This window comes from Hermetia illucens, chromosome 3 (genome assembly GCF_905115235.1).
Source record: "Hermetia illucens chromosome 3, iHerIll2.2.curated.20191125, whole genome shotgun sequence".
In the NCBI taxonomy this organism is placed as follows: Eukaryota; Metazoa; Arthropoda; class Insecta; order Diptera; family Stratiomyidae; genus Hermetia; species Hermetia illucens.
In genome coordinates this window covers 65,217,794-65,234,434 of record NC_051851.1, presented here as the reverse complement: position 1 = coordinate 65,234,434, position 16,641 = coordinate 65,217,794, and the positions used below count along the sequence as shown (strand labels likewise).

The 16,641-nt window shown below is 40.8% G+C and overlaps 1 protein-coding gene across 7 annotated transcripts in view; it reads right to left on the bottom strand.

Moving 5' to 3' along the window:
- Positions 1-16,641, bottom strand: part of LOC119652680 (tachykinin-like peptides receptor 99D) — a 321,905-nt gene that overhangs the window by 181,315 nt on the left and 123,949 nt on the right. For all 7 annotated transcript variants that reach the window (XR_005249576.1, XR_005249577.1, XM_038056952.1 and 4 more), the window contains one exon: positions 8,072-8,246. Coding sequence is in view for 5 of the 7 variants with exons in the window: in XM_038056952.1 (XP_037912880.1) it covers positions 8,072-8,246 (175 nt within the window). In the remaining 2 variants the exon portion in view is untranslated. The remainder of the gene's footprint in view (positions 1-8,071; positions 8,247-16,641) is intronic.

Here is a 16,641-nt window from a genome sequence, read left to right as displayed (position 1 = left end):
AAACCGCAAGCTAGACGCTTCAGGTATGAAAGGTTTTGTGTATTCCTTTTATAAAGAAATTTGGGTGTGCATTTGTCCCATTAGCATGTAGCACGTAAAATTTGCATATATTATGTGAAAATATCCACTTTCAAGTGATATTGACATTCATAATCTTAAATTTGCACAGAAGCGACAGTTTTGACCTAGTATAACTTCGTTAGTAATAGTGCGATTTTTATCAAATTTGGCAGGAGTATGCTCTATGCTATAGTCTATATATCGTTTAAAAAATGGTCACTTCCGACCCCCGCACGCCCCACCTTTTCAACAAATGTCAAAACTGGGAACGGTTTGGAAAAGTACTAACCGAGACCTTTAATTTGATACCCCACATGACTATATTTGATGAAAAAAAAATGTACACCCCCCTTTTGCATGTATGGGGATCCCCCTTAAATTCAACGTAAAAGGATGTAACTCACTATATGCGTGAGCGTTCACAGTTCCCACCTTTCTACCAAATTTGGTGCCAATCGCTACAACCGTCTCCGAGAAAAATGCGTGTGACGGACAGACAGACAGACAGACAGTAAACTGATTTTAATAAGGTTTTGTGTTTACACAAAACCTTAAAAAAGGGGGGGGGGGTAGTGGTTTCGGCTGTGTGCAGCCAATGTGAGGAGGAGGAGGAGACAGCCCTGCACTTTTTATGCAGCTGCCCGGCATCCTCACAACTCAGAAGAAGACACCTTGGCAAGGTTTTCTTCAATGAAGAATCTGCACACTCTCTGCCTCTTGAGAATGTTCTCAGATTCGCTAAAGCTTACGAACACCGTAGGCGGGAAGCCATTGAATAGGCAACTTACGGGGATAGTACAATGGGCCTAATAATGGCCTGAGTGCTCGGAGCTGCGGCTCCCCCCATTTAACTAAACTAACTAACTAAGTGCAATTACCACTAAACTTCTCAAGATTGCGCTCCATGTTATAGCCTATATTACTGCACTGAGTGAGTTTGGGATGAATTTAAGGGGGGTTTTACAGTCAATTATTAAAAATTATTGTAATGTACCATTATTAACTTTATTTGAACAGATATCGATATTGAGGGTATTTCGGAGGCTAGGCACTATATAGTGGCAGCCTCCTAACTTTCCGATTTCGGTAGTTTCTGATAATGGGTCTGTGAAAAAAATTAACACTTTCGAACCCCCGCACTCCACTCCTTACCAACATATGTCAAAATTACCGGGTTCGGAAAGTACTACTACCTTTCATTTGATATCCCACATGATTTGGTGAGAAAAATTTACACCCCCCGTTTTGTATGTATGGGGACCGCCCTTAAATTCGACGTAAAATGATGTATCATATTATAACTGACTGTGTGCGTGAGTGTTCATAGTTTTGACTTTTCAAGCAAATTTGGTGTCAATCGCTATAACCGCTTGCGAGAAAAATGCCTGTGACAGACAGACAGACAGGCGGACAGACAGTAAACCGATTTTAATAAGGTTCTGTTCTCTCCAGAATTCTTGGTGGCAACACTTCCCCCGTCTTTAGTTTGTGATATCACCGATGTTCTGCTTGTTGAGCAGTTTATCAGAGTACTCAACCCATCGTTCTAATATCCCATACAGTCGAAAATTAGATTTTCCTATTTGTTACGACAAGATGAGCATCGAAATTTACATGGGTCCATTTTACTTACTTGCTGGTAATTCTTCCACCCCTGGTGCCATTGCTCCCCGTCCTCCTCGAGCACAGAAGCCCGTCGGTTTTCCCAGCTTTCTTTTGTCTCTCCGCTTGTTGGAGTTCATAATAGATTTCCGCGCGCGCCCGCGTTCGTTGAGATGGTTGCATTGCTCGCATGGCTATTCCAGATGTAATGACATTTATTAAAGCTGAGGAAATGGCGTTTAATTAACCCTAGATTAATTTGGCTAAAAGTGGAAAGGATTTAGAGAGGCCTACATTAGTTTGTAAATCCAGTAACCTAGGTTCCTAGTAATTTGCTTCTGCTTCCTGCAGGACTTTCACATAAACTTGCACCCCTCTTTCACTATTCTGCATGTTAATACATAGAGCGATATCAAGTCCAGTGCTGCCATCGACTGGGGAAGGCTTTCTACAAACTGTTCGACTAACGAACAAATGACGCTAATGCGAATAGGGAGAATGTAATGGCCCGTCGGATCGAGAACTTGGGTTTTGTTGCTGTTTATCTTCAGTTCGCCACTGATTGTCTCTTTCGCAAAATTCGGAGCTATTTGGCCGATGTGAATGACACAGACAGAGAAAGTAGATTTCATCGACGTATTCGAGGTGTTTCAAGGAAGTTGTTAGGGTTTAATGAATCCATTCACGTCCTACAGCCAAGACAACCCAATGTTCGTCAACAATAAAGAGTATACAAAGTGCAACCTTGTAGCCCCGCTTTTGACTTGCGGTTTTTAGCTCGATGCAGCCCTTGATATTTTAGTAGTTTTTCGTAACCGACGAATTATGGTAGTAGTTTTTCGCTTCTACGGAGGCGTACATAGAACATTCCAGATGCACTCCTTGTTCAAACTTTCAAACATTATTGCGAAATTAGTGTCATAGTCCATTGAATTCTTCCACGTCCTCCAGATAAAGCATGAAGAACGTCGCAGATAACATGAAGAAATAATGTCGGTGACAAGATACAACCTTGGCAGACTCCGCTTTGGAGCTCAAAATCCTCTGAGATTGGTGCGGTACACATGACAGTTTACGCCGTCATATGTTACTGTAATAATAGTTATTAGATTCACGGGAATGTCCCTCCTGGGTCGAGCAGCATTATCGAAAGCCTTCTCGAAATAAATAAAAAACAGATGCTGCGAAGATTTAAACTCCGCATACTGCGCATACATACATCAAAACGTCTGCCTTTTTTGGAATCTTAACGATCATACCCTTTCCCCACACCCCTGGGAAAGTCTGGGATTACCAAGATTTCCATACGATTAGAAGTAGCAGATGTGCAGTTACAACAGGTGCAGCGATTACTAACTCTGCGAGGATACCGGCTTCATTCCATTTGAGTGCATTGATGGCCGAAATAATTCCTCTTCCGCTTAGAGGAACAGTGCTAGTCCGCATCTTACGGTGACTAACCATTTCACCCACAAGAGTAGGAGTCGCACATGATGTGATACGGTTAAGAACGGTGAAGTGTTTTTTCCACTTCTTCAGTTGGGCGTTATCGTGGATGAGAACCCGACAGCTGATGTCCTTCACAGGACCATTGGAAAATATATGACCACATGTAAGCTTTTCTGTGATGCCGTATATACTTATGAAATTAATGCGTTCTGCGGCATTTTTCGCTTCCCTGATCAGGACAATAGTAAATGCTCTCTTGTCACGGTCTACATTACGCTGAACTTTTCGGAATTTTGCTCGGTTTTGGAGATCGTGCGGGCCACGCTGCCATCGTTAGCAGTGGTCAATCCTCCAGTTCATCAGTCTGCTTTAACAATCCATCAATCTGCAGTCAGCCAGATCGCTCTTTAGGACGTGGCCGACGAGAAAAGAATATTTTTTATGGCAGTCCAATGCTCATCGATATATTCAGTATATATGCCGTCTGATCAGCAAGAGCACCCGAGAGAAGAGCATTTTTGATGGCAGCCCAATGCTCATCGATATACTTAGTATATCTGCCGTCTGATCAGCAAGATAGCTCTTCCACCGGAGACAACTCCTTTATCTATCTACTACTGATCGTGAAGTGATCGATCTGATTGCTAGTATGGTGTTGGTCAGTTTAAAAGCAACTGACCTTATGGCAGGCTATGCGCTTGAACAATGTGCCACCGAAGACGAAGTGGTGGAAGTTACGCAAATCAATAGAGTTGTTACTATTATCGCATAGGCAAGGAGGAAAGGTGTGTTCTCCAGAGTCCCACCATCTTCTTTCGCTTAGGGTCAGAATGTTCAGTTTATATCGCTGGAATTGTCGCCCAATTTGGAGAAAGGAAGCGTTCTGAAGACACTTGCAAGAGTTGCCGGAAAGCTGGCACAAATTCCAGAAAACAATCGTAATCCGTTTTCGATAGGCTAAGGTCGTAATCGTGGGGTCAGACCCTATCCGAGCAGTTGTTGCCGTTTTGGTAGCAATAAGGTTTCGAAATTTGCAGGTTGCTAGCCCACAGATTTCTATCCCTTTTAGTCGACTCTTACGACAAGCAGGGAAGACTTTGAGTATATTATTAAGCCCCAACTCATAGGGCAGGGGAGGACAGCAAGGCTTAAGGTTAGATAGAAAGGTAGAAAGTCGAGTGCTTGGTTGCATTTTATGCAAATGATGATGCGATCCAACTTGGGGTTTAATTGAGAGCTTCGAAATTAGCATGTCGATAGGCGAATTTTGGAGACTTGGGAATTGAGACGAACACGCAGATCGAGAGTGCGGTTAACCTCATGATATCATAGACATACAAACGATGTTACTGAACCGAAAGTTTGAAATAAATTCTTTTCAAGCTGAAGAGTAATGAGTGTGAAAACGTAGACTATATAGGAAACCGGACGATGGACGCTTCAAGTATGAAAGCTTTTCCATTTCCTTATGTGAGAACTTTGAGTGCATGACAGTTCCGCGTGTACATAGTTCAAAATTCAATAACGCGCTATTTTTTAAAAGGCCATTGGTGCAAATAATTTGACCTGGAAATTACTACATTGACATTAGTCAACTTCATACGATTCGTACTACCAGAATAATATTATGAGCATATCTGAAGAAGTTCACCAAAAACAGGTACAAAAAGGGCTGGGGAAAAATAGCTCCTTTATATACGGGGCTTCAGAATTTCGGTCGTAGGTCAATTATTCTCTTTAATTATATCAGCATCTTATCCGCATCGCTTAAGATTTGGAACTTGGGTGAAGTGAAAGGAGGTTTGCCGGTAAAATTGAAAAAGTTGGTAATAATTTATTATTAATTTTACTTGAACTGATATCAAAATGAGACATATTTTACGGCTTAAGTTTTATATAGGCGCATAGCATTGATTTTTTTTAGATTTTTGCTTCAGTATTTTCCGAAAATGAGTCCTATCTCACTTTAAGTTTTCGCATTTTGACCCCTTTTTCAACTTGCGTTAACGTTAAGATCTGCTTATGAAATTAATGCTTGGGATTTCATAGTTCCCATATACCCATGAAGTTTTGTTTTGAAGAAAAGTACGTGTGATAGACAGACAGACAGACAGTAAACCGATTTTAATAAGGTTTTCTTCTTCTTCTTCAGCCTTTGTCCTGCTCGCAAGCGGGGTCGGCTCGTCGTGATCGGCTTCGCCATTTGGCTCTATCGAATGCCTGATCTGGGTGCAATCTCGAGGCTTTCAAATCCCCATCTAGCGTATCAAGCCACCGTTGTTTAGGTCTGCCTTTTGGTCGTTTACCATCGACTTCGATGCTCAGACCAATCTTGGCAAGTGAATTCTCTTTTGCACGAATTGCGTGACCATACCATCGAAGACGCCTCTCTCGCAACTTTTCCACGATCGGTGCGACCCCATAACGATCGCGGATATCCTCCTTTCGGATGTGATCTAAACGTGCCACGCCACTAGTCCAACGTAGCATCTTCGTCTCCATTATCGCAAGACGCCGTTCATTGTCTTTTATAGTCGGCCAACACTCAGAACCATAGAGAGCGAGTGGACGGACGACATTGCGGTAAATTGTAGATTTGAGACGTTCGTTGATACATCGATCACAAAGAACTCCAGGTGTGGAACGCCACTTCATCCAGGTTGCGTTAATGCGTGAAGCAATTTCATAACGCAGTTCTCCATTGGCTGATAGCGTTGACATTGACATTGACAGGTATTTAAATCGCTCAGTTCTGGGCAGATCACTGCCGCTGACAGTGATTGTGCCTGTTTCATGGGGATCGGTCGTCAAAAATTCAGTTTTGTTTAAATTCAATCTGAGACCGTGTTGCATGAGGCGATCATTCCATTTTTGGACAAGTTGCTGGAGATCATTTTTGCTATCAGATGCTAGGAAAACATCATCTGCATAAAGCAGTGTGTAGGGCGCTGGACGTTGGATATCCCGTGTGACGGTGTCCACAACAAGAACAAAAAGGAGTGGTGAGGGGCGCTTCCTTGATGAACACCAACAGAGATACGAAGCGGTTTTGATACACCCGCCATACTTCGAACTTTACTTTTCGGATCATGGTAGAACAATTGAACCCAACGCACGAGTTCTTCTGGCACGAAGTGTTGATTTTTTTTTGTTTTATTTAAAATCTTAAAAAGTGTTCAATGACATCTTCCAAATTAATTTAATAAGAAATGTCGAAATTTTACTAAATAGAGATTGAAGTGTGGACTGGAAATGGGGAAAACGAAGGCTAAGGATAATTGGATGAATACAATCGACTGAAAAATGGAGAAGATTCCTGGTGAACCATAAAAGCGAGAAATGCGACAAGTGTTAGTAAAAAATAGACATGATATACAGACTGACAGGATTTAAACCTACATCGAGTAGTGTATATATGGCATTTTCCACCACTAGTTTATTATCCTGCATCCAGGTATTTTGAAATGAGCTGCTCGAAGGAATTGCAGTTTGACATTACTACGAACCTTTCGATTAGCTCATTAATTCTCACGCTGGGAATCTGATATTGCTACAATTCTTTACGAGTGCATTAATTCTGCAACTGAAAATCAGAAAATTAGTTGAAAAGTAAAACAAGTCGGAATACCGGAAGCTCGGCGCTTCAGGTATAAAAGTTTATGTGAGCAAATCTCTTTGCACGTTTTTCCATTCGTACACAGCTAAGAATGCAAATATACGTCCTAGAATGCAATAAATTTATCAGAAATTCAATATTTTGACTTTCAATAACTTTGTTAGTAATAGCTAAATTGCGTTGAAACTTCCCAAAGTTCTGTCCTATATTATCACCTATATTGATACCAAATTTTGTATCCCTAGGACGAACTTTAGAGGGGTTTCCCCACAATTTACAAAGTATGGCAACATACAATCATTAACTTTGTTTGTAGAAATATCAGAACGGGATATATTTGATCCCTAGATTTTGTAGGGATGCATCACTGTGATTTTATTCAGATTTTTCGGTTGGGTAGTGGTTTGAGAGTGAGACCCGTTTCACTTTTTGGGGAACACATTTTGAACCCTCACTTTTCTATGTTTCACCTAATGTCAAAAATAAGATCAACTTCAAAAATTACTAATCGAGATTTTTCATTTGATACCTCACATGACCATATTCTTGGAAAAAACAATTTTACGCCCCCTCCCCCCTGTCGCATGTATGGGAAGCCCTCTTCAAACTCAACATAAAATGGCGCCATACCAATCGGTTCAGCTTTTCCGAGTAAATCGGCTGTGACAGACGGACGGACAGACAGACAGGCAGACATTGAACCGATTTTAATAAGGTTTTGTTTCACATAAAACCTTGAAAATCAGATTTAAATACCCCAGTCAAAAATTTTCAATCATACATGATTTGTTCCCTAAATTGGCCACATTGGAATATATTTGTCCTTTGAAAAAAATTATTATTAATAATTCCAATTTAATTCAGAATTACTTTTCAGATTAATTACCCGCCAGAAGATTTTATCTTATATACATGCATTGATTTTTGAGGTTTACCTTAATCCAAATTTGGAAAAAAACTTTACCACTATGCAGAACCGCATTAATTTATTGAAGCAAATCAGATAGTTTCTCATGCAAAAACTGATCATTCGTTAATTGTCCTGGATACGCTGATTGAAATTGCGGTGAGTATTTATGGGTAACACAACACATCACAAGTTTATATTTTCTGATTCGCTGAAATTTACGTTGGTCAAACCAGTGACGTTGTTATTGCATATCCTTTATTCAAATTATCTAAAACACCATGAAAACCATTTGCAATCACTGCACTTCGCAATAAAATATTTGCAATTGGCTGGATTTTGCTAGCCATAGGTGCTAATATAGTTTCAATCACATTGCGGTCACCACCCTTTTCATTCATTAATAAATTGAACAGCTTTATCGATAGGGTACTCACCTGTCAATAGATATAGCCATTAGCGTGAACACGGAGGCACATATACTGAGGATCGCTACGAATTGTGCTATTTTGCAATACAACGTTCCAAATGGCCAGTCGGCATACAGCATGTAGATGTAGTTAAAAGTGACATTGAGGGTGGAAACCATGGCATCAGCTATAGATAAGTTCACTGAAACGATTAATGGAGTCAATTTAATTATTTCAACACATATTCATTTATACTTAGACATGAATTAGCAGAGCAGTGATAGAGGAACATAGAGGGACCATACATTTGAATTGGCCATTGCTTACTTTATTTCGATCTAGTAGCGCTCCCCCAAATTTATGTTATTCATAATCCCGAAACAAAAATCTAATTTGATCTAAGCATAATTCGAGGTTTTCCTTCTCGACTATCACCCTTTAGTGCAAGTCTTTTCAGTAGTCAAGGCTGGACTCCAATTTCAATGAAATGTTCCACATGTTATATTTCTTGGCTCTGAGAAATCACATCTTTCATCCAGCTTAATAGGTCATAATTCTGACTATAAAAGAACCCATTCCAAATATACCTATGTAGATGTTATGTATATTGGCATAAGGATATCCAGAAAAATATAACATGAACCCGATGTTTCGCCCGACTTTTACGGCTTTACTCACTAGGTGTAACGTTTCAATGAGTCCGGAAAAGTGGCAAAAAAAGTAACGTTGAAGGTGGGAATCGATGTTAAATCTGAATGCAAAAAATATAAGATGAAAAGCGTTCGGAGGCGTGCATTAAAAGTCGAGGGTATAGAACTGTTTCCAGCCCAGTTGGGATCACGTGTTAAATTGCTCACAAGTGAAATTTCGCAGTGACTGGACAATTTTAATTGGATGAGTTTCGAATTCCGAGTTTTGCCTTGTTTTTGATGCGAGTCAATCTCATGAAACTTTCAATACTGGAGCAGATGCCGTTCACATACTTTTTGCTGCACAGCAAAATTTGCTTTTCTGCAAATTTCCCTTTTTTTAATTTCCGTTGTTGCTTTCAACCTAAGGATAATATGGGAAACGTTCTTTATTTCTCCTGTAGACATGATTGGAAAATATATTGTAGATGAACAAGCGTACTAATTGTCAATTATGAGGAAATGCTGGGAAACTTTTCCCCAATAGATATGGTAAGAGCATCAGAAGGAAGGCAAGCCTTCCAACGTTTTCTGTATTTACTGCTTTCGGCCCAACTATTTCCAAAAGCATCCACCATCCACGACAAAACTTTTTTCGTAAGTTTCGCCCCCATTATGCTTTTTATATGCTGTTCCCGAAAATTGAACTCTTTCAACCTGAGTTTACGAACACATTTATTCCGTGTTTGTCGTAAAGGACAATTAATAGGGGTGGAAATTTGTGGACTAACAATCTGGGTTCGTATTCCTGCTACGCGCTGCGCGCATACGTGTCGAACTGTTGTTGGGTTTCAACTGACCGACAACGAGCATCTACTCAAATCAATCATATCGCAATTAACAATAGATATAGAAGTTGTTTTCTGGACGTGCTTAACCAAAGAGATCTATCTAATATAATGGCCAGGAAGCACCCCTCTCCACTAAGCTGGACTAAATCCCTCGACCATTACCTACCTTACCTTGTCGTGGTGAGGGAGCTGAATAAGGAATCCTGAGATGATACCTGATCAGAACACCAAGTCCAGGTGTGACTACCGTGACGAAGGCTGAATGGTCAGAAGCGTTAAGATATGGCTGTGAGCGGTGAATTCTGGGTACCAGGCGACCCCCAGCTTCAACTAGCCTTGTGTCGACTTATTTTCGCCGATAAAGCAAATGACTCGGGGTTGTTAACGGGTAAGCACCTGTCTTCGGGCAGTAAGCAACCTCCGGGCAGCCTCCCCCTTAAGGCAAAGCGACGCCCCTGGGCACAATGTTTTTAGGCAAACCGGCTCCTTGCAAAACACTACCCCCCAATTGCAATGGCTAAGTCTTCATTTGCAGCCGAGGCTATTGGAGCCGATGGATGGCTCTTGCATGACGACATGTATGGGATGTGTGGGAGAGTGCGCGACTGACCATAAAGAGGGTTTCCGAGTTGCCATCGTTTCAAAAGTGCTTTAGAGGAGGAGCGTAACGGTGCTGAGGTCCTGGAAAAACTTGTTGCCAAGAATAACTCCAACACCTCCATACTGTTAGGCAGCAATGCAGGGGAAAGAGCCGATATACCTTGACGTTTCCTCCCTATCGGTGTTCCTGAACCGAATATTAAGACAGTTCGGGGACAAACGGCCGGTTCTACTACGGGTTTTGGATCGGCTCCTAAAACCTTCGAAGGAGACATGCAGCCCACGGTATCTTCATCTGAATTATATAATAAATACAATGTTATAAATAAATTTAAAGAATTGTAAAGCGCACGGGGAACAGCCATGACGACCTGTATGATTTTAGTATTGTCATAGCTAACCTTGGCATTTAGATCCCCATCAAGATTACTATGTCACGTTTGTGAAGCTTCTAATTTGACTTCATTAAATTGCCCGTGGGAAGCTTCCTTCTCCTCATCAGCGGTATTGGTTGGTGCTGCTGGAATATCGCAGTTAAGATCATGTCTGAAACTCGTTCCCAATTTATGAGAGTGCTTCATGTGGTTGGCTTAAGCATTAATCCATTACTTTAGCTTAATTTAGTAGGGAGGAGAGAAGCCGCAGATCGAAGCACTAAAGCCTTCTGTTAGGCCTCTGCTACTATCTCCCAAACCCATCTATCCAATGGTCTCTTGCCAGCGGGGTCGCAGGCTTTTGCAAATCTGGGTACATTTTCCAGAGGTGGAGAGTGCACAAATTCTTCGCTGAAGAAAGCTTGGCCGAGATATTCATCTGAAGGCTGAGGAGGATTAGCGACTGCATATGTTGTGAGGGGTCTTCTCAGCTTCCTCCTCATGAATGCCAATAGTTTAAGGAGCAGTGTTCCGTTCTACGGTTTGCATGTCCCACTTCTTAAGGGACAATGAAAATAACGCTCTAGAGACCCCGGGCTCTATCACAAAGATTTTCACCGGCCGTCAGAAATTTTAATTTCTCCGTTCGGCTGCGTGAATCCTGGCAATTTCACTATTCAGAACGGACTTGACAATTGACAGCCGAATGCCAAATACTGACTGGCTCTTGATCCAGATCCTTGGTGAGCTGGTATGTCTGTTCATACACTGTTCAAATGCCCTAACGCCACATCAGCAATGCTTCGTTCGGGGGCTAAGTTTCAGTAGCAATTAGTGGCCACCCACTGGCTTCATATGTTGTCGCTTATTAGTGCGGATAACGCTTCCCGTCTGTCGGAACAGATTCAGATGGTGCGACCCCGCTCTTTTTTTCCTCAACATACTTCCGCTATCAGTGAAATAGTATATATCTCCGCCTGGAGTATTGTCGTCATTTTTCAGAAAGCTCATCACTAGCCCATGGGGAAAGATTCATAATCTTGAAAGATATGTGGCTATTTGTTGACCATTCTTTTCTTTGGGTGATTCCAAGAGAGTACATATATCTTCCCAATAACAAATATGAAAACCATGTGACAAACAGGCTTCAGAGCCACCTGATGTTTGCCAAGAGATTTCCAAATAGATGCATGACACCAATGCTGTCAATTCTGTATGGGTCGTTAGCTGCTTTTTATTTCAGCTCCCAATGATTAGGAGAGATATTCAAGATAGCTTCGAGAGCCAGCGTGAACGTAGTACTCGTATAGTTTTCGCCAGCAGCTTACTGCTGTTAGCAGTCTTAGTCTCAGCCAACATACCATGTAGCATATATCAAAGGGGTCTTTTTTATGGAGGTCTACATCTAATGACCCCATTGTTGTGTAAGGGCAGAATTTCTGGGATTGTTCGTAAGTATGATGTTTCCACGTTTGCTTACAGTAGAGATGTATTCCTAAATACTTGACTGTTAGTACCAGTAGGACTTCCCCGCTTTTAAGGTGTCCCACATAATGATTCTAGTGAATATAGCTGCTTGCTGAGTGAATAATGAAGGAACCAGCGGTTTTTTCTTTGTATTCAAGCATCATTTGGCCGTAAACTTGCCGGTAATTATTACTGTCAGGTCACCCGCATGTGAAGTACGCAACTGATTAACTGCAGATCGATGCCATGCCTGTCTTTCTGAAATCGCGGTGAATGAGGTATAATCGAAGGCACATTCGATGCCGATGAATGCGTCTACGATATTTTCCTTTTCATATACTGACTTTTTAATTTTTGCCGTGAGTTCATAGTGTGCTGCCTCCGTGAATTTGCTCTGCTGCAATGAAATGGACAAGCAGGAAGGTAAGTATCCCTTATGAATCAATATCACCGTCTTCAATGCTTTTATTAAAAGCAAAGTTAGACTAATCGATCGGAATTTCCTTGCGTCCGTGCATGTGGATTTTCCGGATTTGGGAAAAATATCACTTTCACATCATGCCAGGTAATTAAAATATAAGCGTGTACAGGGCATATATTTCGAATATGAAGATCGAGAAAATCCATTTCCTCTATACTAGAGTAACAATGATGTCAGTTAAATGCCCACCTTACTTGCTCAAATGGCATTATTATGCATGCCAAATTTCAATCTCTAGGATGGAAGGTTATGGATGCCACCTAGGAAGAGCACCACAACCGTATGGATGGCAGGTTTTCATAGTTTCATCTCGCACGCTATAAACGTAGGTCACAATTCTGCTCGGTAAGTTCTTCGGTAGGATTTACTTCAACTTCGAGATCGCCTCAAGTGAGTTAGTCTCTTCGCAAAAGGATCTTCATAATGATCATTTAGCCAACCTTTGCTATTCTTTAGAGGTTCTTAAGCTCCTTTGCACCGATTTCGCTCAATAGATGAAATAGACTTCGGTTAAGAGGCGTCCTAATTGTTTACCTCAGTTTTGCCAAATCGAATTCCATGACAATGTTTTACCCTTCTTTGGTGTACTAATTGTATAGCTCTTCTCGAAAGCTTCTTCGACACTAGTTAGAATCCAAAGTTATCCAAACGAATGAAAGAAAAAAATAAAGCTTGATCATATGTGCTCTAAATAACTCAACATATCAAGATTGCCGCTCAGAACCAAACAAAATTTACCGTGGGTGGAAGAGATATCGCCACATTTTTGGTTGCTTGAACATTTTTTAAATCCGCTCGTTTATCAATATGCGAAGCAGGCATTTCCCATACCCACGTAAAACTTCCAAATGAATCTTTATATTCTCGGAACAAAAATAGTGAGCAATCCTTTTGAAAATGACTGACCGCAATTAAGGTATAATTTCTTCTAACTTAGAAGGAATCTGGCAAAGGACAGAAAAATAAACAAAACTTCGTGTTTTGTGGAATATCTAAAAGAAGCTTACGAATGAATAGAAGACACCCAAACACGAAAACAGCCTGAAATATGCCTTAAATCCTTTAGAGATTAAATCAGATGATGTGACTCGGAATGAATTACGCAAACAGCAAAAAAGATTATCTTTTTCCCTGCTGTCAAAAATGCGGACGCTTTTCATTACCTGAATGTCAAACAATGAGGGAGGCCTATTCGAAATACCTCTTTGCATTATGTCTACTGTGAATCGCTAATGTCTCACCGTTGGGTTTTCTGGAAAGATTACACATTCGCGAACACAAAAGACTGTAACATATCTATCAAAGTATGATGCACAATAGGCAAATGTGTACATGACACGGTTGTTCGGAAATGCAAAATCCCAATAATGCAATCAAATGCAATCAAACGCAACAAAAAAATAATCTTAAATATAAAATTAATCCAATGGCTAACAAGAAGATGCTCTGTACTTGCATTCAAAATGGTCATCCCCATAGTGCCCATGTCAAGTCATTAAAAGGGTATTAATGTTCCTTTTAAGTTCTGTACACAAAGTCCTAACGCTGAGATCCCAGTACTCGTGTAACAGGAACTTTCTAATGTAGGCCAGCAGTATCCTGGTAAGCTCAGCCATGCGACAAAAGGATGGAAAGGAGAACTGATATTTGTATTAGGAATTTCCCCCGGATCGGAAGCCTGTAACTCCTCTCATATTTATTGATATATGATACCCGAAAGGATTTTGCCCCATAAAGAACAATATTTTCCCCAAGGCTTAAATAAGCGACACTTAAAAGCAGCTTCTCCATACAAAATAAATAAAATTTAATGGTCCACGTTCTGTAATTCAGACAAATGGTAAGTGCCCTAGGTTCAACCTCCCACCGGTCCTTTCCAAGTGTAATAAATTTATGGATCATTGCCATGTGTTGGTTGGCATTCATAGAGACACTCCAATTTCATTTTCATTTTTATTGTTGACCATTGGGGATGTTTGCTTAATTCTGACGTAATGACTAATGCATTGGCGACATGAGATTCGGTTTTTAATTTCTATTCGGAATGAATTTAATTTCACAACAACGTAATTTGCGGGCCAAAATGTCGGGGATCATAAATGAAACCATCCTTCATCATTTACAGCCTCATAAAGTTATGTGGTGTGCGCTGGTGGGAGTGGAAGCTACGTTGGCTGAAGAGTAATCCGCAAGCATGCCACACAAAGGGCGAGGCAGGCGAAAGTGAGGTTGTCCAAAGCCAAGTCGTCGAAAGATTGAATGGACGCACGGATGAATGGATAAGTGTTTACAGCATTTATTTAACTTTTATGTCTACGCGGACATTTTCGAGAAAAGTGTAAGGATGATACCCACTTTAGTGTATGTTTGTATAAGGAAAGGATATTTGCTCCAGTATTAGGTACATATGTAAGTAACAGGAGTATGTACATATATATATGATATGTCTATGTTTAAGGATCATGTGCACCAAGATTGCGTACATTTATTTGTTTATATTTTGAACTACGTGGTAAAGAAACTATAAATCCCTTTTGCATGCTGTTTATCGCAGATAGGGGAGATTTTAATGGAATAAGGATCTAGTTACATTAGATTCTTAAAGCGAACTTAAGAAATTAGATCCGTTGCTTATTATGATGGTGGCGGTTTACTTTCCTGCGGCAATAACAGGAAGACTAATGACTTCCAATTCCAACCTTTAGAGTAATTTGAGAAAGATAGGAACTTAAAGATTAATACCTCATAATTATCGCATTTAATTTTCTGGCCTTTTATTTAAACTCACAGGAAATAAGCACGTGAACCAGGAATGTATTTATGTGCATTATCAGATCAACTTTCTGCCTGTAACTCTGCATTGACGTACGTTGCTATGTTTTCTTCTATCAACTTTAAAAATATCTAAAAGTGGTTTTAGGCTTCAAACAACCCAATTATCATAGTTGTCATTGGCCCTCTATGACGCATAGCAGAATAACTACTGGAAATGTCAGACTTTGCGGGAAGCTGTCACTACTCTTCTCGTGTTTTTGTGCTACATGTCAATAGAAGGTTCAATTAGCCTGCCAACGTTGGATGGAGAATTTTTCCACATGGTCGCCTTTTCTTAGTATAAGGCCCCCTTTCGTTTTCTTTTCAACACAAAACACGTTGAAAAAAGCAGTTTTTTTGGGTACTGAGGTGAAATTCATTTACCTCGGACTCCCGTTTCAGACAAACTAACGTTTCCCTGTGGCGTCTAAGATGCTAACCAGGAATCATTTGACAATTTCACGAACTAATTCAGATCAAGCCTTTTCAACATAGGAGCACGGGGAGGGTTCAGAGGGTTCAAAGAGCTAGCTTTACGTTTCTCCTCTCCATCTCCCTCTTTACCGCCTTAAGAACGCTTGGAGTGTAACGTACTACTTTGCTCTGCGTGTTTTAGCTCTGCAGCATGACCTCAACTATGAGGTGATATGATAATTAGGATCGTTCCGCCGACAGTAGATGGCGATGGTGGTCCCACCTTCGGGGAGGGAAAACGATGTAAAAGGCATCATTCGCCACATCCATAACCATGATTTCCTGATTGTCAGCACATTAGACTGAAAATATCTTCTTTGTGTATCATGATAACCAAATATTTCACTGCATGCTTCAGTAACACTAACACATTGAGCATGTCGCTCCAACTCATAGAATCGAAAGCATTTCTTACATCTAGCGTCGCAAGGAGCACCACTCGTCGACAGTGACCCTGCGTTTCAATTAGCCTGACCGCATGGACCACCCGCAGCACGAATTGCATTAGTCAATCTTGAGCGCCTCAAGCATTTTTCCCGCTATATCTAACATACAGAGAGGATGGTGCGCGGATGGTGCGCGGATGGTGCTTTGGAGTCGCTTGGAGGGAAAAACACTCGATGTCAAACATGCATTGAAAGCACTTCGCCGGGAATGCAATTCAGTCCCGATGTTTTTGGTCCTTCAAGGACAAAACTTTTTTTTTAGGTCCTTTACAGTGAAGAGTAGGCATATCTCCGACAACGAGATGGTTGAGGTGTCAATTTCATGATTTCGACTTTACACCCTGGGTTCAAATCCCGACTCTATTGATGGACATATGTGATTGTCTAAAGGAATTAATACGTGAGTAGTGAACCTACTGTTCCCCTTTTTTTAAAAAAAAATGCGTCTTTCCTCCCGCATC